Source organism: Gavia stellata, chromosome 2 (assembly GCF_030936135.1).
Source record: "Gavia stellata isolate bGavSte3 chromosome 2, bGavSte3.hap2, whole genome shotgun sequence".
In the NCBI taxonomy this organism is placed as follows: domain Eukaryota; kingdom Metazoa; phylum Chordata; class Aves; order Gaviiformes; family Gaviidae; genus Gavia; species Gavia stellata.
In genome coordinates, this window is record NC_082595.1 from 75,792,929 (window position 1) to 75,817,224 (window position 24,296).

A 24,296-nucleotide genomic window follows, 5' to 3' on the forward strand; every position below is an offset into this window, starting at 1 on the left:
CTGCTTAGATGTCCACTGTTAAGTGTGGTAACAGTAACATTTCCAGTGGGATGCAGACAGATGCCTGTAACTGCTATTGCTCTTTCAATAAAGCTGCCTTTCAACATCCTACTGTGATAGCAAACGCAGCACAACTACATAAAGCATCACAGGCACTGCCTATATACACAATATGAATCATATCTACAACTAGGAGAGTAACTCATGTTCATTCTCTTATGCTGGTTTTACAGCATATAACAGAATTTTCTCCAGCAGTCTAAAGCATCTTCGCAGATAAGGCCACAGGAACAGAGGGACATGCAGGGCTCTCTCCCAGGGTTGTCATTCTTCTCATGTAACTGACGGGAATTAGCAATTTTATTTTTCTCAGGAACTAATTCTGGGTTTACATCTGCTACTCAGGAATTCTTGATCAGTTTTTATTGCTTTTGTAGCTTTTTAACTGCTACATCCCTCATCCCTACACGATAGTCATGAACATGTGCCCACGTACATTCAAAAGGACTATTGGACAAAAAAGACTATTCCAAAATTTCTTCCTCTGTGCCTGTCTAAACCACCAAACGGAAATTCAGCATTGTCATAACTTATCCTACAACCACATGTGCAGATTTGAGACTTTAAGCCAGGGTGACACTTGGGCACTGACGAACTGTGTCTGTCCCCAGGGAAAGCAGGCAGTTCCCTTCTCAAGGATGCAGCAGAAGCTGCTAGACTAGTTTTTTTTAGGCAGTAAAACCGCAGCCTCCATTTTCTCTTCTGTATTAAACGTCTTAATGTAGCCAACAGCAACAGTATAAAATTCACGGCACTCTGGAAGGGCACAGAAGAGCAGAAGAGTTCAAGAGGCTCCTTTTACATCCTCTCCTATGAATACAGTCAGCATGGAACTGAAATAATTTGACCTTGTGTGCGTACATAAAACATCAATAAATACACACTGTTTCACAGGCCTTTTATGTATTAATTAAAGTAAACCTGTAAGAAAAGAAAAAAAGCAATGTTCCTTACATATAGTATTTTAAATACTTCAGTGAGCCATTAACATGCAAGCATAGATTTGTGTGTTTTGTGCTACATTTTTTCTTCTATTCTGCATAGATTTTTATATGCCACGGACCACTCTTCTCCAGTCATGCTACTCTGAACGATGTCTGTTGCTCTAAACTGATGGTCTAGCCAGACCATAGAAATGGCCATATCCAAATATGAAAGGCCAGGAAAAAACAGAAAAATGTGCTTTCGTGAATCAACACTTTACAACCCCAAACCAACCCACTAAAATAAATTTTTAAGTAAATAAGACAAGCTACAGAGTGTCTGCTCTGAAGAAGTAAACATGACATACAGTGCAACTAAAAAACTCCACGTTATTCTTTACCCTGGCTTGCCAGGGTGCCTTAGAACATATTAAGTTGCTATACCTGTGGCTAATAAAGGATTCTAGCATCCCCCTGAAGTGTTTTGAGAAATGATGCCAAAGGTTGAGTGACTTCAACCATCCAAGAAGTTTCTTTATAGCTCTAAAGCCCTGGAAATTGGAAGAAAGGTCATTACCACACCTTTACAGGGGATTCCTGGGCACGCCATCATAAATTGCTGTTCAAAGCTCCACTTACTTGGAGTTCTAAAGCGACTCATAACTCATTTGGAAGAAAAGATAATGCCAAACAAAATAAAGCAAGTTACAGAGTATTGTTAGGTTTTCAAGCAGAAGGTAAGTTAAATATCCTTGAGTTAGTAATTACTTTGCAGAGTTGCCTTATTCTAGAGTCCTGCCACAGATCATCTTTCTCAGACTAGAGTCAGAGTTTCAAAGCCCTGTAAAGCCTATTAAAATGGAAGGGATTTTTTTACATTAATTTGAATTAAGCAACAAGTTAGTGATTTGACATGGTATAACATAAAGGCCTGCTCAGTAACAGCTTTAAAATTTACCCAACATTGCTATAGGAAAGTTCATAGTTTTGATGTCCTCCTAAATCATCATTAGTTATGTTTACATGCCAGTTAAAAATGCTGATGTTACTGAACTCTAGTATGGTATTAGAGATAAAAATGGAAAAATATCGCCACATCTCAGACCAGAAAACATAGGACATGCAGTCCACGGAAGGTTTTTTGCCCTCCTCACTATTTGGAGCAAAACCTTCTCATTTTTATCAGCTCCATGGGCTATCAGAAATACAATGTTAGAATCACAACATGGTTCTAATCAAAGCAGTTTGAATTAAAATTGTATTTTTGAAAATGCAAACTGTACCTTAGATTAAGTGTAAACACAAGCTATTTCCTTCCCCTAGGAGAACGATTTCTAGCAGCTGGACATATGAACACACCAACAGGATGGGAGTGCACAGCAAAGAGAAAATTTTAATTCTGCCTCAGTGCCCATATTTTTGGTCTTTTTCAGAATTAGTGTACAGAAGGCCAAACACATTGTTCAAAGTTACAGATCACAATGAATGAACACAGATGCATCAGCAGGACAATGATGCTGGCGTTCAGCCTCAGGCATATGAACATTTGGATGCCAAATTAAAGATCAGAACGTGAAAGAAATGTCCTCAGTAAATACACTAAGAGCATACCTAACACTATACACTCGACGGATTAAGGTGAATCCAACACTGAACTTGATCAGTAGCCAAAACTTGATTTCACTGAACCACAATGTGTATTCTGCCACTTTACCACGTTGTATTGTCCTGGGATAAACTCCTTGTGCCTCTTCAAGAATTTGCATATGGAACAAAAAAGAACTTGGCTACACACTTGCCTATTCCACCAATACAGGAAAACCAGTTCAGACAGGAGAAGACAAACGGGGTTTGATGCATCTGGAAGAAATGCTGCCCCCTGCCTAACAGACAGCACAGCTGAAAATGCACAGGAGAGGGCTATTTTGCTTCAGTGCCAAAAGCATTTATTCAATATATTACTTGAAAATAAGTCATGCTTTCTATAGAAAGCATACAACTTAATGCCAAGCTTTAAAAATACTCTTTTCCCGGTTGAATGCTTTCCTAAAAAGTGCCTCATCTTGCTGGATACTGCCCACCACAAATGTCTGCCTGGAGAAGCAGGCAGCCTCACGTTGCCTGCTGTCTTGAGCTTTCCCTGCTCCATCCACCATGAGCTATTTACTGGCACACGCCTGTTGTCCTACCCACCCTTTCTGTCTATGAACTTTGATCCCATAGGAGCAAAGCCGGCCTGTGTAGCACACTCCAAGAGGGCAGGCGTTTATGCTCATACACTGGGAATGGCCCCTCGAAACCTTACTGGTGGCCTTGTTCTTTGTTCTCTCACTTACTAAAGACTCCTAATGAAGCAGCGCTTACTGTCCCTCTCCTTTCAGTGCCTATGGAAACTGCCAAGTTCCTGTCTCATTCTTGCCTCTACCTCCCTAGAGAGGAAAAAAAAAGAAACAGCTTTAGATCCTGCTAGCAGTGAGGGTACTCCCATAACACATGGGAAAAGCTTACTCCAACTGATAAGTTTTAGACAGGACAGATCCAAAGCCGAGTAGGCAGGACACACTCTCACAGTGTAGTAACCCATGTCCAAATCAACACCAGTGGGATTCAAGCTTGGATTAATCATTTGTCATCAGAAGGATACGCCACAAGTGGCTGGCTGAAACACTGCCTGCAGGCAGGGCATTGGTTTGTGTTCCTTCTCATGCAGGGAATGTCACTGTCCCCAAAACCAAGAGGAGCGAGTGTGCATGAGCAACCTCACAGCTGGGACATCTCTTAGCATGCGTGGCCACTCCTGTATGGATCTTTTCATGAAGGGTTTCACAGAAGCTGAAGAGACTTCAAGCTGAGCTGCAGATGAATAGGACATTTGGATTTTTGTTGTGTCTAGAGACTGGACTAATTACACATGTAAACACTGTGTGTTTACAACTTTAGAGAGTGCGTTTTGGGGTGGATTTTATAAAAATCCACCACAATCTTTCAGCACTTCATTTTCCAACTTGAATGTTATGTTAGGATTTGGGGGTTGTTTGTTTATTTTAAGAAATGTATTTGGGAGTTTTACACAGTACAGACAGATTACTGTGTGTCTCCTTTAATATTTGGCTATATTCAATTCATTAAACCATTTTTCTCTCCTCAGTACCCGATTTATTCCAACCTAGAGGAACACAACACTCCCTTGTAGCCTGAACTGATAACAGACCACTATTATAATGATTTTTCTGTTTGCATTTTAGAGAGACTTGTTCCTCCCTATGTCCACCAAAAATAAAATAGGCATGCATAAAGTCCAATTTACTCATGAGACTTTATGACATGATAACACCAAAGAAAGCTTCTTAGAAGTCCATTCACCTTTGGCTGCATTTCTTATAGTTAGGAAACAAGACTTCTGTATGGGTCATAGGTATCAGAACATGAAACAAGATGAAAATTAAGATACTTCCACACAGTGAGTCAAACTGTATAATAAGAGGCTTCGGTGTAAGATCCAGAACAATTTTGGCCTCAAAAAGTTGGTGTGAAGAAAATACAGGTACTACCCTGAAAACATTCACTGCTTGTTGGACTTTGTTTCCCTTTTGAAAGTGATATAAGTTCAGAAAAATACCACCTCTGCCAGACAAATACAACCACCAAATCCCTACAGCTGGGCTCGCAAGCCCCAGGTACTGTGCAGGCACTGTAGCAGAGACTCTCAGAAGCAATGAGGGGCAAAGGTCTAGAAGGGGGCACACAGTGGAGTACAAGGCACAAAACTTCTTCTTCTATTTACAAACGAAAACAGAAAATCTCAAATGTTTATTGCTGTATCCATGCTCTTTAGAAAGCTCTTTAAGATACAGAATTAGTTTGATAATTAGTATAAAAGATTCACATTAAATTCATTAGTCAAATTCCTAACATAAAAGATCATTTTTTTATATTGATTTTACTGAACTTTTCAGTATCACTGGTGAATCTTACTTTTTTAACATTCTTTGTAGTATAAAACTTCAGTTTTTATTGATGAATAATACAGCTTTATTTCCTTTGAGAAATCGTTTTGTAACATTTTGCCTATTCACTTTTATTTTCTACATTGCTTATCAAAATATGCTGACGACATTCAATAATATGCAAGACTTCACACTTGCATAGCAAAATTTGCTTCTAGTTCATGCTGCATCATAAATTGGGGGTTTGCTGAACTGCCTATATTCATATTTTATAAATACAAGGAACATCTTCATGCACCTTTCACATACACCTTTGACTCAAGTCACTGAATGACAACTTTATGTTGATGATATTTCCCTTACTACTCCCAACTCCTTACTTAGGAAATAACATTATTCCTTTCCATTATTCTGGCTTACTTCTGTATGGTTTGGTTTTCTTTTCCTTCAAATCACTGCTCTTTTTCTATGGTATTATTATACATTTTATGCCCAACTTGAATTTACTTCCCTGTGTTTATTCCAGCTTTTCTTTAAACCAGCATTTCCCAGATCATACTCCTAGTGACAGAAACTGATGTTGTGATCTATAAAACCAGGCTTTTATAGGTTGCGATTCCTGCTAGATGGGCTAAAAGAGTGAAAGTGGCGGTTATATAGGATAGGAAATGAAGGACTACATTGTGTCAATATTTCATCTCTTCCAATTTTACTCCCTATTGTGACTGTGTCAAAGGAAAATTAAAACACATTAATTCAGATTTAATAATTTTCTCATGTCAGCTGAACGACCATACTCCTGTATGTGCATGTTTCAGTATGCCTTTTTCTTAGGTATCTGTGTTCACATTTAGTCCAGAGTCTCTTTGTTTAGCCATTCCATGAAATGGTACTCAACAATGAAAAAAGTCTGTATCCTACCAAAAGCTGTCCAGGCTGGCCTGTGCTCCATCATCTTTCTAATCAACTTGGAAAAATATGTTTGAGTCTTCTTTTATTATTTCTCCAACTGAACAGAGAATTATTTCAAATTTCCTTCATTTCTATAATTGAGTAGTTCTAATAATTTGTACCTCAAACTCCTCCAATTTCTTAAGATGTATACATTCCATTATATCTCAATGGTCTGTTCAAAAGGCAATTTGCTTCAACACATATTGTGAGAACGAAATCATTTAAATATAAATGAATAACAATTACACTGGAAGCATTGCTTTCAATAAAGACAGGCTTTAATACAGGTTTACAGCCTGTTCATAAAAATTAGATTTTAAGTAATACCAGCACAAGATCTGATGTTACTCACTATAATTTCAAAATAAACCTTACAGACCACTTCAAGTTATTAATTGGTTCCTATTGCACTAAGTATAGACACAGATGCGTAATCTGAAACTCAAACCCAGTCTCACAAATATTTTGGAGTATTGCATTGCAATCACTCCCTCAAAGCACCAAGAACCATGGAGGACTGTCACAGCTTCATTGGGAATAACTTCAGCTCATGAGAAAACTGAAATAATACAACTGTTTGGAGTATCTCAACATCCCAAATTCTAAAGACACATAATGCAATAGTATGAAAAATGATTCAGTTCAAACATTTTGAAAGCATTTTATTGGAAAGGTGAAATTCTTTCGTTAGTACTGTGTAAAATAATAGTTATTTAAGACAGTTCCTGTCCAGTATCAGACTTAGGGCTATTTTACTTTAATTCTTCATACTGCTGAAATCATTGAAATTTGTTGTGGTTCATGTTTTGTTTTTTTTTTTGTTTTGGCAAATTCTTTCTCTGGTAACCTGCTTTAGAATAAAATTGCTCCAAAACTCTTACATCTTTGAAAAGCATTCCTAGACATATCCACTTTTCCTTTTCCTGAAATGCTTCTCACAAAAATAGCTCATCTAATAGTTTCTCCTGCTGTCACACACCAGCAGGAAATTACACTACTTACTGGAGATTAGGCCTTATTTTGCAGCAGCAAGAGGAAATCTAAAGCACCACCAGTCCAAACAGACAAAGGTTATTATAGCCAATTTTTAGATACAGAACTAAAGAATTGAAAAAAAATAAGATCACATAATTCAATCCTCAGAAACAGGTTATTTCAGTGAATTTGCTGGGACCTATCCCCTGATTAATGTCAATCTTTCATAAGACTGAAACTCCTGTGCAATTCTGAGAAACACACTGAGTCCTCTGGAAGGAGTCCTGAGCTCCGTTCACCTGTATATTTCTTTGGTAGCTGACCCAACATCCCCTGTTCCCCAGATCCTCACAAGGCATAGCCAGTTGCCCAGGGACAACGTAGTTACCGAGCAATAAGAAAAGAAATTGCACTACTAGGACAGAAAACCACAATTAAACTAGAACTGCTCTGCTCTTGCAAGAATGAAGAAAATATGTTCCTTTTTACACCTGTGCAACCCTCTACAAAAAACACTGTGCCGACTTGTTATTTTACAGACAGCAATGATCTTTACCAGGCCAGTTAACACCTTTCTTTAGTCACATGAATTTCTTGTATTTTAATAACATCATACATTTTCATGGTGTATGCTGCTATAACGTTACTGATGTACACAAAGATCAAAATTCCTAAATGAAATTTTAAATACCTTAAATGAAAACATTAAAATTTAGTAAGCATTTTCTATTTTTCAGTAACTTAACCATTCTTTGTAGAGAATAGGTAGAAACCACCAAGACCTTCCTGTGACATACATTTTCTGAATTTGCAAGATCAGTGTCAGATGGTATGTGCTAATTCCCTACATTTATTCCAGTCCTATCAGAAAATAGTAACCACCATACTATTGTAACCATAATTGTATTGTAACCATATTGTAACCTTCCCACATCTAATCCCATAGAAAGCAGGAATCGTACAACGCATTTGATGTACGAGCCCTAAAAAACAGGAGATGAAAGAACAAGCCACTAGTCAGTACACACACCCTAATCCTTTCCCAACAGGCACATATCTTCAACAACAACAACCTATAAATTTCTCCACCGATCTTAATTCTGTTCTCCTCAATTTCCGATTTCTAAATATGTCCTCTACCAAATTGCCTTCACTTCTCAGAACAGTAGTATAGGTTTGGTAAAAGAGTTTGGATAAAGAAGGACAAGAAAGGCGACCTGAATAACAAGAAAGAACATTAAGTATTGTACTATGCCAATTCAGTGCTGACAAAGTCTTGCGGTCAAGCAGTTGCTATTTATTGGACCCAAATGTGCCAGAAATTAAGCAGAATAGCCTCTAATGTTCAAAATATGCACACATTCTATCATACACAGAAGCTGCATAAAACCAGCAAATGGCAAGAACTGCATAATATATTAGTGACTACTAAAAATTCAATTTTAAAAACAAAAGCTATTTGTTTCAGGTTTACATTAAATTTCTCTCAAAAATTCTATAATTCAAAATGGTTTTAGTGCAATACCAGACGGCATTCTTCAGATTGCCATGAAATTTTCGGCCATACCAAATTTCAAAAACACTCTTCTAATACATTATGTACAAACAAAATATAAGCGTTTGAGATTTCATATTGAAAGGCCACCTACTTTTAGAGGAAAGAAAAAAGTTTCATTTAAGTTCTTCCTAAACCAGAATATAAGAATTCTCTTCAAATCCGATACGTTGCTTAGACTACAATAAGATTCAGAAGACCTTCAGTGTAAGTTTAGCTTTCTAATGTGTTACATCTCAGAGTAAAAGATAAGTAATTTTTAAATAATACAAAAAGATAATGGTAATGGTTTCTTAAAGGAAAAAAGATCACCTTTGAGTTAGTTCTAGATAAGCCTTTCAAACTACTCATTGTTGAAACCAAAACATTTATTATCTACAGCACTCAGCACTCTCAAATGATGATGGTCAGTTACTGCAGGATTACAGCTTTATGTTTGGATTCCTTACACTCTTTACACTGCAAGCTCAACAGGAGCGCTCCATTCAGAAGGAACTCATCTTTCTACAAAGAGATCAATACAGCTATGCTCAAAAACACATCCCACTAAAAGCGACCTAGAATAATAATCCCTTCATTTGCAAGAAGAAAGCAACACACGCAACTTAAATTGGAACGCCGATGACACAGTAGCAGGTACAAATAAAAAGATCAATCATTGCAAGCATGAAAGACTTCTAAAATCAAGGATTAGTTCTTCATGCACCTGAGTTTATTTTCCCTTGTAGAACCTATTGTTTCATAGTCCCCTACTACATCTTGCGTTTCTTTCTGAAATGGTGTGACACCATCATCTTCATTTTGTTCATAGACAAGAATGATAAGGAGGAAGTGGGATTGCAAGCTGCTGCTCTGTAAGGTAGCTTTTTACCACAGGGGCACTACTGAGAGACACCCATGGATTAGAGTTTAACCTAATTTCAGAAACATTGCTTTAATTAGGGAAACACCACACAGATCGGTTGGTCAATCTCACTTATAAGTAGCTCTGGAACAGTAGACACTTAAAAGGTGAAACATTACAAATTAATTAAAATGAAGCAATTACAAGATTAACAGAAGTGAAAGGTAGAATAATACAACGTGCACTTGCATTACCCTGATATAAATTCCTAACACCAAGATCCTCAGTCTCTGCAGTTGCTGGCACCTGCCCACACAAGCCCCTACTCACAGTCCCACTCCAGCTGCTGGGACAGACATCCACCCCAACTTACACACCACCACACAGACACACACACGTTGCAGATTCCTGCAGTAACTGGGCTTCGACACCGCAGTCTGTCCAGTAGCTTGCCCTGGATCCTCCATCCCCCTTGCTGTCTCACTCACTGCCAGACACACACCAATGGGTCTCTCAGTTGACCCCATGGTGTCTCCAGTAGCTGCCTTGGACATCCTGCTTCCTCCAGTGGCCAACTTCTTCGGCTGACTCACTCTGAGACACACACACACACACGTGGCTCAATCTACCCCCAGCTAGTCCAGCTTGGTATTTGCTAGTGACAGACACTGACACACTCACCCGCTGCCAGTCTGGCAGCCCCAGCACACTGGCCCCCGTAACCCATGCTCTGACTCCAGTGGTTGGCACTTAGACCTCCATACACACACATGCATACAGAATAGAGTCTCACCCAGGAAAATACTTAGAAATGCAGTTTAACGAGAAGACAGGACACATCATAATGATCAGGCACAGGGCATGGCCAGTCATACCAACCAGCCTGTCTATATGCAGCCAGTCCTTTTTATCCCCTTATCTCTCAATTTTCCTATATCTATTCCTCCCCAAACCACCTTGGTTGCCACATCTCCCCACGTTTGGTTCCTCCTCTAAACATCCCATAAGTCTTGTATGATTCCAAAATGCTCCTCCTTGCATCCCATAATAAGTCCCAAATGCCGGCAGGCAGCAACACCCCTCAGTCTGGAGAGCGGTCTAGAGTGTCCCTGATTCCTGGTGCTGGGTGTCCCCGTCCTGGCCCATGGGGCTGAGGCTGGGGACAGTGCTGGCAGGAGCCGAGTCAGGGGCTCCATTTCCCAGACTGGGTTACTGGGGTTCCCCTGCCTGCTGCTGTGCCTCTGGGCTCCTTTGCATATATATGTGTGTGTGTGTGTGTGTGTGTGATGAGCCTTTTATCACACAACTTCACATAACCTACTCCTTTTTCCCTTTTTCCTCCCTCTCATCCCTCTTTGAAAACATCCTGTTTCTCTCATTTTTTTTCCTTTTATCTTTTTTTTTTAAAAAAAACAACAGGGACGCAAATATTGGATTTACATTCTTTTATATCACAAGCGATTAATGTACTAATGACTTCCACACCCAATGCCTCGTTATTTTGGAAGTGGCATCTCAGTGGGCCCTTCTACAAGGCTTCTCAAACTGTGCTCCAACCATATGCCATAAGCAAAAGTTTAGTGCCCTCTCTGCTGAACATGACAGTTTTGCAAGCTTTTATACAGAATATAATCAATATGAAGTATTAACTGTACCTGTATTGAATTCATTCTATCATCTGTTGCTTACATCAGAATACTCATTGAGATCACATATGAAACATCAGTACAAAGCGCACAGTCGTATCACGTGGAGTTCTAACTAACACTTCATCCTGTTCTTAGTTTTGTGTTTGAGAAATCAGAGTAAATGACTACTTAATGCAATAATGCGCCCCTTTAAAATACTCTGTATGTGACACAGAACAACTCTTATTTAATATGCTCTCCACATGCTGCTTTTAATCTTTCATATGCAAAAAGAAAACTGTTCAATATGGTTTTCTCCTATAGTTCATGAGTGAAAGCCATCATTTCCATTTGTACTCTTTTCCTTGAAGTGCACATCACCGTGAAGTGTTTGTGACAGTTAACTTTTAAAATAACCTATGTACTTTTATTCACCTTATTTCTATGACGAGAGACCTCACAGCAAGGATGGAGTAACAATATGGAAACTAATAATCTAATCCAACTGGACACACTTTATTGAAGTCTTATTACTTCCACGTGTAAGAGGAAACTAAAGCCAACTGCAATCCCCAATTTTTGGCATTCTCAGTATGCATTGTAACCAGCAAAAGACAATTTCACTTTTCATTTTTACAGCAGAGTGACATTAGACATACGGACTTAACTTAATCATTTATCAAGTGTTTTACCTGAATAAAAAAAGCAAGGTCTTTATTATGCCTAAAGCAATACTGTTCTTTAAAAAGTTGTAATGCTTTGTAAATATTATTCTAATCTCTTTTGCAGTATGAAAGTTCTTAAAAATAACTGGTATCAAACTTTTAGTACAGATGATAACATCTTCAAGAATGGATATAAAGAGTAATGACAATATGGTTATAACATAGAATCAAGTCAACCCATTTATATGAAAGAAACTCACCATGCATAAATTCAATGCCAAAGAGTAAAACTCCAATCTACTCTGAGGTAGCATGTGCGATAGATTAACTAATTTTCTCAAGATACAAATCCTAGTTTCCCAAAAAATATCAAAATAAAGTTATGAGGTACTATCATGAAACAAATATTTGCTTTCAATATTGACAGAAATAAATAGCCCTTTATTAAAGCATTTTAAACTTTGTTTTCTAAATAAGTGATATTTGTTAAGATACACCTCTGATATGAAAAACAACACCCAGATGGATCAGTCAGGTAAGTACCTTTCTTAGTGGAGGTCTGAGGAGATTAAAAACTCATTTTGTAGTTTCAGCAAGATATTGAGCATCCCATGCTCTTCTAATAATATTCACTGATAAGCTTTTTTTCTTTTCAACTCACTTTTTTTCTCCAACACATATTCTTTCCTTTGTTATACCAGTAAATTATGAGATTGCTGCCCAGGTTAGAATAGTTTTCTCCTCAAGTGTTAATAATAACACAAGACACTAAAAGACAGGCTCTTTTGGTTGAGTTCATTTCAAATTTTTATAAGAATTTAAGAAAAAAATCACCACTTTCAACACTCACAGTTGGCAGTACCTTATGACTGTACTAGACCTATTTTAATCAAAGAGGCTACCTATAAAAGAAGGGAGGTCAAATACTAATTACTTAGAAGGATGATAAATATTTGGTTCTTAATGGAGACAAAATTTTGGTAGAAAAAAATTAATGACCTTCATATAATTATATTAAAATCAATACACCTAGTCTTTAAAAGAAATTGTATCACAAAGATCAAGAAACAGTTTGACTCCTTATCCATATTTAATTCAAAATTACATTCCCAGAACAATTAACTCTATTCCTTCCCACAAAAAGGCTAATTCCCAAGCTTTAACTACTGCCTGTATGGTTTATATTTTGTGAATTTTAGAATTCCATTTCTCTCTAGTCCTATAATTTAACTACTTTAAGAATAGAATAACCAGAAAATAGCAATCAGATGGTGATGGACACAATTAGTTTAGATGTTTCTATCAATCAGTATCACTGATGTACATAGGAAAGAAATGAAGTTAAGGGGAAAACCTGTATGCAAGTACAGGCATAAAACATGTCAGAAAGCTCAAAAGGACTTCCAAAAAAGTTGAAGCCTGAGACAACTGATACTGATGTACATCTCAACCTTTCAAGGCTGTTCTGTGCATACAAGCTCTACACATGTATGAGCATCACCACAACTATACATGAACCACTTTCACAGACTGCTTTCCTAATGAGGTCTCTGAACACTGTGTCTAACACCTCCTTATACTGTACTGGACCTGGGTGCTTCTTCTGTGTCCAATTGCAGCATTCCTAGAATGCATTTTTAAGAAGCTTTGGGGATAAAAATATAAGAAAGGTTAAAAAAGTAAAGATTTTTCCTTTGCATCTGACAGTGCATCCTCCCTGCTTTTCAACGAAAGTTACATTTTCTAGCTTAGCAGATGCTATGCACAGTGCCTGGTAGATAGATGGTTTCTCAGCTGTTCAGATAAAGAAACTCAAGTATTCACAAAACTGAAATTTAATACAAATGTAAAAGAGATTAACTTAAAAAAATTTAAAACCTCAACTTTTAATGTAGTAATAAATATTCTTTCTATAGGTAAACATATTCAGCCATGCAGAACACTTAAATACAAATAATCTCTGTACCTGAACTGTGGAACTGATTTCAGATGCAAATCCTCCTGTCAAGGGAGCCTCATGGCTAATTAGCAATCGCCCAGTCTTCACCACCGACTGAAAAGGAAAAACAAACCCCCAAAATGTAATGAAATTACAGCTCTTGTGATTTCTTACTTGTAATACTTGTGAAATATGTGAAATACATGAAATATGTGACATTATTAGCAATGTTAGAATGTAGCTACTTTTCCCCTCTTGCATTTTCACTGAAAGATAAATCATCCTAAAAGTCTAAATTGAGTAATTAATAGGATATTTTTGTATTTACTATAAATGTGTTTACATCTTCCACTCCATTTTATGCAAATATAGAGTAAAAATTGATTCCATCGAATATGAATTTACCCTATCAACGCAAACTGTAATATTTCTGAAGGAAAATAAGTATTTTAATAAGTAGTCAGTAAAAACTTGGACCTGAAAATACTAAAGGACACACATGTCAAGAAATCCTTCACTGATATGTATCTCTGTACAACCAGATCCTAGGTAAAGTCAAGAATCATAGCTATTCAGAAAGTAAAATTCTTTAACAAACATTTTAGCAAGAAAACAATCATGTGGATTAATGCTGCTTATTTAAGTTTTACATGGCAATTAGAAGCAACATTTTCTAATTTTAAATCTCAGTGTTTGTGCAGTTTTTATGTGATCTACTTTATAAATAATTACATAGCACAATATATACAGAAGGTGATCCAAACATCTTTTAATCAAAAAACAAAGTGAGTTCATTGTGAAACATAAGAATGAAAGCAAAATATTTTTAATCTGATGGGAGTATAAAGCTTCACCACACCCAAATATCTTGAAGTTTATTGCAACTACATGCTAAATTGTCTAGAATCGAACAACATCAGATACCTTTGGTCAGAAATACGGCAGCAAAGTCTCACTTTTCATAACACACATTTTAAAATTTCATAAAGTGCATAAAAAATCTTCATGAACTTCTAGAAATGCACATCAGGAAAAAAATCAGAATAAAGTGTTAATCTTTCAAGAATAGCTGATTTTTAAGGTAAGTACATAGCGTACTGCTGGTGTACCATTAGTCATCAAGTGGAAAATCCCAAGACAGTGCTAGCTATCAGGTCAGACTTTCTTAATGCTGTGATCTTCTGTTTAGTATCTATACCAGCACATTCTCCAGTCAGGCAGCTCTACATAATAGACTACATAAAGGTGATGCCTTAATTATACAGTTTTCCTTCTGATTCAAGTACTTTTCTAATTCTTTTGCTTTTCTAGCAATGACTCAATCAATGGCTCTAAGTAGCTCATCCACAGATGTACTGGCAAGTCACAGGCCTATAAACAAGATGATCCATATACTGTACTATGAAGTGGTTTGACAACATTCAGAGCTAAACAAGACAGGAAAAGGCATTCCAACAGTTGGAAAGTAATCCCCAGTTACATAGGCTAATTTCTTGAATGTCTTTTGCCAGCACTGAAAACTCATACCTAAAGAGCAGAGGCATTAACTGCACTATAAATCTGTCCAATACATCAAAGCGACGGTTCAATGAACAAAATGTACACTCCAATTTAAGTTGATATGATAAAACTGACACAAACAGTTTTAAGTTGCTAGGGTAAAACTGACACAATTAATCAATTTTAAAGGCTTTTTTGAGAATCCTCTTATTTTAAACAAAGATTCTTTTGTATATAGTTGTTCTGAGAGGTTCACACTTTGAAACATTACAAGCTATCATTAAAGTTACAGATTTAGTTTCTCAGAATTTAATAGTATGAAACACACTCTTAGAATGCATCTAAGAAAATCCACATGGGATCAGACCTGTAATCCAGCAGTCCAGTGTCCTGCCTCCACAATGGAGCTAATTTGATGTTTAAGAAAGAGTAAGAATAGGGCCTTTAATGTGTCCTTCACGATTACTCAGCCTCCAACTATTTTCACATCACAGGTTTCCTGAGTCCAGTATGGTTTCTTGTTCTAAGTAACTGATAACTTTACTTTTCTTGCATGAATTTATCTGTTTTCAAATTGAACCCAGGTAAACAATAAAGAAAAAAAAATAATCTCATTTTGGAAACCTTCTTCTCCTATATGAGAAATCCTTATTTTTACATATGATTCCCAAGGGCTTCAAGGATTCCTTGCCTGTAGGAGCTTGTTAAGAGTGAGCAAGCAGCTGTGATCACCAAGCATTGCATACAAGCAATCTCAGCCCTGCTAAAAAGCACTATATATCACTCCTGGGGGCAGGGGGGGAACCATGCTAGCATACCTTTGGTGCTTTTAGTACCCATCCTACCTTGTTCAGGTCAGTGTGGATACCTGCATCACAATGTGCCATGTAGAAATACCTTAAAAATTCTCCTGATGGTTAAACCAGAATCAAAATGAGCAGAAATTAACCACTATGCTGCACTGCAAACAAAGTCCTGGACTTTAAGGAAGGATGTGAGTATTGCGATTCCTGAATATTACAGGCTCCCCTGCATCAATTTCTACTTAACACTTATTCCTACGCTACAGTGAGTCTTTCAGAAAAACCTGCTATCTTAACTATGGTATTGCCAGTGTTTACAGATGCATCACAGCTATTGTTAACTGCCTTCCCTGTTAAAATTTTGCACGTTATTTCCAAACTAATTTGGCTGACTACAACTTCAAGCTGTTGGTTCTTTTCTTTTTTTGTTTGTTTCTTTGGTTTTTGTGGGGAAAAAACACTCCATAAGGTATCAGCCTAATAAATTACTGTTAAAAAGATACTTTGGTTCAAACATATTGGGTCTCTGTATGCCCTCTTCATTTTAATTATTATATTTTTTCTCTATCTTACAGATGACAGCACTATACAGTAATAACAGCAGCCAATAGCAACCGATGTGATTTTCTTAAACAAATTTTTAAAATATATATTCCCATGTAAAAATGTTTTTGACCATATACCTTAGAAGAAAGTCATAGCCCCTGATGAAAAAGCCCAAACTTTTCCTACATTGGTAGTGTTCTAGAATGGCTAACTTATTTAATTTCTAGGTCTTCATATGGAAATTTAACCTTATTTCCTGGAAGTAAAATGGTTTATCAGTTAAAAGAGAAAATTTCAAAAGTAACTGCTCTACAATCTATAGGGCACAGTGGACATTGTTAATGATTATTTCCAGGTATCAATGCTCTTATATAAAACGTTAACTTCATTTTTAAAATACACTATAAAACATTAGTCCCTGTCAAATCAAATGAGGCAAGCATTCAACCTCCAGGATACCCAAAGCCCACTGTTGAGAAAAGCATTTACAGTCCAAACAAATGCAGCATGGTAAAGGGGTCCTCACCCTTCAGACTTAATGGAGAACATCACTTGTGTAAAACTGGAGAAGACAGTGGTTAAATCAGCACAGTGTAACAAATTGGCTTACATAGAGTCCTACCATTTTATCATGTTTTAAAAACGTGGATAGTTGGAGTGATTGCATTTGGATTAGCTAGAGAAAAGGATGGCCTTTCAAGGAATGATGTATTTTGTCCCCTCAACCTGAAAGTTGTTGCATTTCTATAAGGGCTTGATTCTCCTCCATTTCTCCACCATCCCCACTCTATCTTCCAAAACCCCAATCTTTACACTTACCTCAGTAAGAGATTAACATTTTGAAGTGCATGCACATTCTGCAGCTCATGTAGAGCACTTTTAAAAATGCATCTTCAAAAAATACGGTGTAGCTTAGGAGATCGGCACTGATAAAAATGTTTCTTCTTTACATCCACAACCAGAAGTTGTTGCTTGCTGAACTTGAAAGTCCAGAGAGACTTCTGAAGGTGCCAAGAGATTCTGTAGGTATCTCCTACCTCAAATTGAATGAAAATGGAGACTTCTTTTTGCCATCTTTAGTAACAGACCATAGAAGAAAGTCAGAAGCAACATCTGAGCATTTAGAGAGCATGGCTCCTCTTTGTGTCACAGTCACTCTGCACTTTCACAGCTGAGTTCAGCTGATGCGACCCTGGTTGCTCCTAAAAGGGAGCCATGGGGTAAGCCAGTTGAAGGAGATAATCCGATTTATCCAGCAGTGTACAGTTAGCACAAAGCAGCAAACAGCACCCCAGAGACAGATTCCGAGATCAGAGGCAGAACAGAATTCCCTCACAGAAAGCTTCAGCAGTGCCCCCTCCTTCCAGAGGGCAGCTGAGACCCAGGGCATGGCACATCACTGTCACCTGTGTTTTATCCAGTCATCAGAGAAAAGAATCTAGGACTTTCAACTGCTAAGTTAAGCCTTAAACAAAACCAGAAACCAGTATTGACTATACTTTTCCACCTCAATTTCATTGTCAGGACTGTTTTACATCGGTGTCATCCAGAGGGATGACAATTGACATTGCATCAGACCAAAAGGCTAGCAGCGTGATCACCCTGATAATGAAATGTAAAAAAACCCCTAATGCCTTTGCAAGACTAATGCTTTCAGATTGCGCTCTGAAGGTTTTCTGAACTGCAGCCCAGCGTTTTTGCAGTGAAGCAGCTGAGCAAATTATTTTCAACATCCCTGACCACACTCTATCGAAGAGTTTCTGTAATCACTTTTCCGTTCAACTCTCAATTCGTCATGTTGGCCACTTTCTCCCCTCCTACAGGCACTGATGACAGAAGAAAACAAGAGAAGTCTGGTGCTTCCAAGCAATTTGAAATCTAAGTGCTGACACTACCAATAACATACTATGCCCTTACTTAGGAGAAAGCAGACTTAAACCAAAAATGAGTTTGATGGTCAACTGCACTTTACACTATTACTCTACACACATAGCAACAGCACTACTTCCAGTGTAACCAGCTGCTTCACTAACACAGTAACTGCCTTTCAAGAAAGGATCAAAGTCAGAATTAGATTATAAATGGCTGTTATTGTGTCATAATGGCAATTGCCTATTTTCTTTAAAAAGAAAAACTTGTTCTCAGAATAAAAAGATTTTCCATCTCTTACAGAAAAATTATTTTGATGTTCACTTTCACATTTACAGTTTTGCATACTTTTGATCGTGTCCTTTAGAGACTATAAAAAAATTCCTGCATAATTGAAAAAATAGCTTTCCAAAATAATTTTAAAGAAGCTGGCGAAAGTACTGGAATTGTATTTGTATTGTACCTCATTTCGCACTGAATATGTATGCAAACAACTACAAAATTGTATAAAAATGAACAGTAATAGATACGTGCCTTTACTGAAAGCCAATCAGCATATGGAAGCTTATTAAAAAAACCACAAAAAACAACTTGGTAAAGTTTCAATAAATGCCTTGAAAAACATTTTTTCTTTTTCATTTTTAGATCAGTTTTAATGAATTTGTGCTTGGAAACTGTAAAACCTGAGGAAAACTACTTTCCCCAACCCATTAGTTCTACTTTCTTTTTAAATGTTTCAGTAACAAATGAAATTGCATAGCAGCATTCTTGGTGCTGAATATCATAAGCATAGGGACAGAAATAAGATCCCAGATTTTTATTCAGCATTTCCCACAGAGAAATGTATAACATAACCTGCCAGACAAATCACTAAGGATTCCATTTACTGAGCACATGCAGATCCATAGCATCACGCATTAGGTCCAGTGTGCCCCAGATACAATGAACTGTTTTGTGCATGTGATATACTGACAATCTTAACAAATGCAGTTACTATGTCCTCAATTTCCAGACAGCCTAGAGCCATGTTGGAGTTGCGGAATCTGTGGAAAACCAAATACATCATCAAGCACCTTTTCTTTTCTTACCGGGGTGCAAAGAGAAGGAATAGAAGGGAAGAGGAATAGGATGTGTCCTAAGAGCCTGGAGGTGCAAAAGCCCTGTAACTGCCTAATGATCATGATCTGTTTGCAAATTATAACTCTCAGTTGCACAGAAGGACTACCTTCTCCTAGAAGTAGCTAAAGCTAGGAATAGTATGCACTCTTTAAAGCTCCAACACAGCAGAAAAAATAATTCTCAACATTAAAGTATTAAATAATTAACCTGAATTAAAAGAAAATAAAATGTCATTTGGTGTGGTTTTCAACAGTACTAAATTCCCAGAGAAGGAAAATGAGAGAGACCTTTCAAATCTACTATGTCATGTCTACGCTACGCTCCCAGGTTAACTGAAACTCATTTATGAGTAATATCAAGACGCAGATACAAACAAATGACGTGACAAAACATTATTTCGTTACACACAGCTCAACAGCCCAAAGTATGAATAAGATTTCTCAATTACTGGTAATGAGACAGTCAGCCTTACACTCATTCTGTTAAGATTCATAAGGCTAGTGTAAGTATAATAAACATATCAGAGTATGGCAATAACATCACGGAGTATCCTAGCTGAACACTGGCAACAAAGTACGTAGATCAAAGGTAAAACTACTTAGAAAGGAAAAAACATCATTCTTGTTCTATCACTTAGGAAGGCCGCTGGAGAAAAATCTTAAATAAAACTTTTCAAACAATAAAATGAAAAAACATAGGCAGTTCTGTAATAGACAAGTATGCTGATTAACAGCAGGGAATGAAAAAGAAAATTCACTTTCTTTTTAACTTGACACAAATAGCTAACATGTTGCCAATCATTTTAACTGATCCACACTAGCAGAGCACAAATCTTTGTCTTCCTGCTAGCCGTTAACCAAAACAGAGGCTTTTAATCCATTACTGCCTGCTTGTTCAGCTGATGCAGCCGAGGTGCTTTCTGAAGTACAAGCCTGGAATTCATTGACTGCAGATGCACAGCCCAAGGCTGCTGCAACAGGCTGTGGCCCGGACAGAGCTTCCCCAAAGTAAAAGGATCCGCGAGAAGTAATTTACATGGCAAGGATGAGCAGATCCATTAGGGCTCCCAGATTACAAAGAGCACAAAGATGAACAGGCATGGATTCTGGTTTTTCACAAAGAGAACCAGAACATGGTCCTTGGAAGGAGACAACAGTAACAGGGAACAGTGAAAGAACAGAGAACAGCCCTCCACTAGCATTCAATACAGCATGAGACCTTAGCATGTTAGGGCGAAGAGGCTGTCCCTGATGCACAATCCTCCTCTGACGCTATGACTACACCCTTACCTGCCTTATCTGGAGAAAAAGAAAAAAAAAAAAGAAAAAAAAGAAACCCAAACAAAACCACTAAAAACTAAAACCCAGAACTTGTTCGTCTAACCTCCTTTCCAATTCATTTGAAATCACAGTAAATGACCAGCTGTTAGAGAAAACAAAGATCTAAAAGCATAATGCATTACAACTCCAAGTATCATAACAATGAAGAAAAAAAGTAGAAAAGAAGTATTAAAAAATGTATTTGCTGCCCAATGAGAAGTTTACCTGAAACCAAACGATTAATGCTTCATGAAATAAATTACCAAAACACGTAGTAATGTGTAGCGTGTTGTAGACAACTCTCATACTCTCCATTGAGCTCTCTGAAAGTTATTACTGTGCATTCAAATACTGATTTCTAATAAGGAGTAAAGCTCCCAGAAAAGACTTCAAGTTAATTTTACATGACCACTTAAAATCTGTACTCCCTAAAAGGTCAGTCTTGCTGTACTTCTACCTGGCTACTACTTCCACCAATTCCATAGTATTAGCCCAATAAAGTCAGATTAAAACCCTAATGACAGCTCAAAGGAGGGGGACAGCACAATCTGGAACACAGGAAACAGCTGGACTGCATTTTTGACCACAGCAAAGGCAGAAGCAGGAGGGGATACAACATCTTCCTAAATTTGATCACAACTGAAGCAGGAGACATGTCTCTGTAAGCAGTTTGAGTGCTGTCAGTGAGATGACCCACAGTAGGGAGCACCCCAGCAATCTCAGTACACATTTGTAGGACTGTATTCTAAACCATTATTTAGAAAATATTATTGAAGCTTTCTTTTCAGGCAACTCATCAGTTGCTTCTGGATGATGGAGTAGGAGTGTACCCTCAGCGAAGTTGCAGATGACACAAAACTGGGAGGAGTGGCTGATAGGCCAGAGGATTGTGCTGCCATTTGGAGGGACCTGGACAGGCTGTAGAAATGGGCTGACAGGAACCTCGTGAAGTTCAAAAAGGGAACTGCAAAGTCCTGCCTCTGGGAAGGAGCAACCCCATGCACCAGTATATGCTGGAAAGCGGCTTGGCAGGAAAGGGACATGGGTGTCCTGGTGGACACCACATTGACCCTGAGCCAGAAATGTGCCCCTGCAGCAAAGAAGGCTGATGGTATCCGGGGTTGCATTAGGAGGAGTATGGCCAGGCGGTCAAGGGAGGTGATCCTTCCCCTCTACTCAGCATTGATAAGGCCACACCTCGAGTGCTGTGTCCTGTTCTGGACTCCTCAGTACAGGAGACATGGACATGCTGGAGAGAGTCCAACAAAGGGCCACAAAGATGATTAAGGGACCTCATCAAAGGAAGGGTGCAAACAAGACAGAGCCAGGCTCTTTGCAGTGGTGCCCAGTGACAGGACGGCATAGTTTATGCTATTATGCTGATGTTGCATAACGCACTGGTTAAACCTCACCCCTTTGAAATCCACATCAGGATGGATCTTTTCCCCAGTTTAAAATGTATGCATGGCAGGAACAGTTCATAAAGAACTAATGTGACCACAGCTGGGATGCACGTATGAAACATCTTGCAGAGAAATGTTAGCGCAACCATAAAACTTACTGCCTCGACACACCAGGATTTTATTATTCCAGTAAGTATCATTTTATACTAGAAATGCCAAAAATAATTCTGAAAGACTAACGTGGCTTCTCCTGCATAGCACCAAAAACATAACACTGTAGTGTGAAGACCGTGCTGCAGAGATAATGAGAAATGAAAACAAGCACAGAAGTAATACAAAGTAACCTGGAAAATTTTAAAAATTACAATCAAAACCAAAAGCGTTGGCTACAGGGCTAGGCAGAACATCCTAAGAAGCAATGGAGAGAGTGGATAATAAAACAGTTATGGCCTTTACCTCCTACACAACATTGTCAGGGTATGGCTGAGATGTTCAACAGAGAGATTTATAAGCTTCCTGCAAAGCCAAGAACCAAGGACAGATTCCCAATGTGTGAAGCACCATAAAATTAGAGTGGCAGAGGACTCCTCTGCAAAACAACTTTCAATGTAAATAGCTGAGACTGAAAAGAGAAATGACACACAGTTTGGGATGCTTGATGTAGTGTTTAATAGCAGAGTGCTAAACTAGATTAAAAGGACAGATATTCTGTCAACCAGTGAATGACTTACTCATGCCTTTCAGTAAACTTACTCTTGTAAAACAACAGTGCTAAAAACCCCTTTGTAATACTTTCATAACACCACTCTACATACCCTAGAGCAGTTAATTGCTAAGAAAACAGTAGCTGCTAATAATGGTCATAGGACGTGGACACAGTGGAGAAAAGTTATGTTTTGTGCAGATGGATACTCCTGCTTAACCTAAAAATATTTAGGAACATACTAGCCAACTTCATAGACAGGCAAAGAAAAACTAATTCTGGAATTCCGTACCACGACCTCTTGATATCCTTAAGATAAATTGATACATACACACTGGAATCCATTGTTTAGGAAAGAAAACTGATTCAGAAGTCAAAAGCAAATTTGAAAATAAAACCCACCTGGCTCGTTCCTATCACTTCATATACACTATAGGTTTTATTGCATTCTTGTCCTCCACCTCTTCACATCTCATTTGTTTTCTGATAGTGGAAGCTCTCCTTAAACAGTGACAATATTTTAAATATACATTTAGTGCAAGGAGTCCCTGTTTACTTCTGAGGACCCCATATACAACCTGGATAACACTACTGAAATAAGTTACATAAACATAAAAAAGCTTCTTTTGACCAAATGCCTCTAAATCTCCCAGTCATTGTCTTCTAGTAATAATTATGAACAGATTCCTTAAATAGTCTTTTTAAGTATAAAGGCAACTGAACTAATGGAAAATATTCATGAATCCACTGGACTGGTAACTCATAATTCCTCAATACTTTGAACTATATTTGCCTACTTAACCACAATTAAATACATCTATTCAAACAATCTTTCTGAGTGTGTAGCCTAAAACATAAAACTCAATAGTAAAGGTTTCAGAAAACAAGAACTTCAAACAGCAGCCTCCAAACTTCACCAGTCTGACCAGTAGTTAATAATGCATCATAGGCAAATTTGTCCTTCCTTCCTCCACTAAACTACTTTTTAATTCCCTGTTTATGGAAGGAAAATTAGGAAGTCTCAGCAAATACAGATGGACAATGCTGCACCAAAGAGATCCTTTTCACTAAAGAGTTCCTTTTAATCCCAGAAATCTTCATGGACACATTATAAGACTCCCTTCAAGTTTGTGTGGCATCACTACATTCAGCTGACGTTCCATGGAGAGAAGTCCTTTTCTGAGACTTTTTATTCCCTTATTTTTTTAATTACACTGTTAAACATAAAGAATAGAGTGTTCATAAATTAACTTGCTTCTTCAGTTTTTCTGTACTCAAGCTCAGAACTAACATTTATTTTAGGTCTCAGAAGTTATAAGTCTATTAATAAATTAGTATTTAAATCTGAGATTAGTTAGCCCTCCTTTTGCCTTTCCGAAATTATGCGCATATTGTTTATTAATAGTTGCAGGTTTTGAAAATTTCAGCTGTCCCACAAACTCCTGGAATAATCAGGCTGCAATAGCACATATCCTTTTCACTAAAATACTTCTTTATTAAAAAAAATCCAAGGTTTTAATTTGAGTGTGTTTTGAGTTTCCCCC

At 37.7% G+C, this 24,296-nt stretch overlaps 1 protein-coding gene across 2 annotated transcripts in view; it reads right to left on the reverse strand.

The window, feature by feature from the left end:
• Nucleotides 1-24,296, reverse strand: part of BCKDHB (branched chain keto acid dehydrogenase E1 subunit beta) — a 130,766-nt gene that overhangs the window by 40,901 nt on the left and 65,569 nt on the right. For both annotated transcript variants that reach the window (XM_059831160.1, XM_059831155.1), the window contains exon 9: nt 13,518-13,604. In XM_059831160.1, coding sequence (XP_059687143.1) covers nt 13,518-13,604 — 87 coding nt within the window. The remainder of the gene's footprint in view (nt 1-13,517; nt 13,605-24,296) is intronic.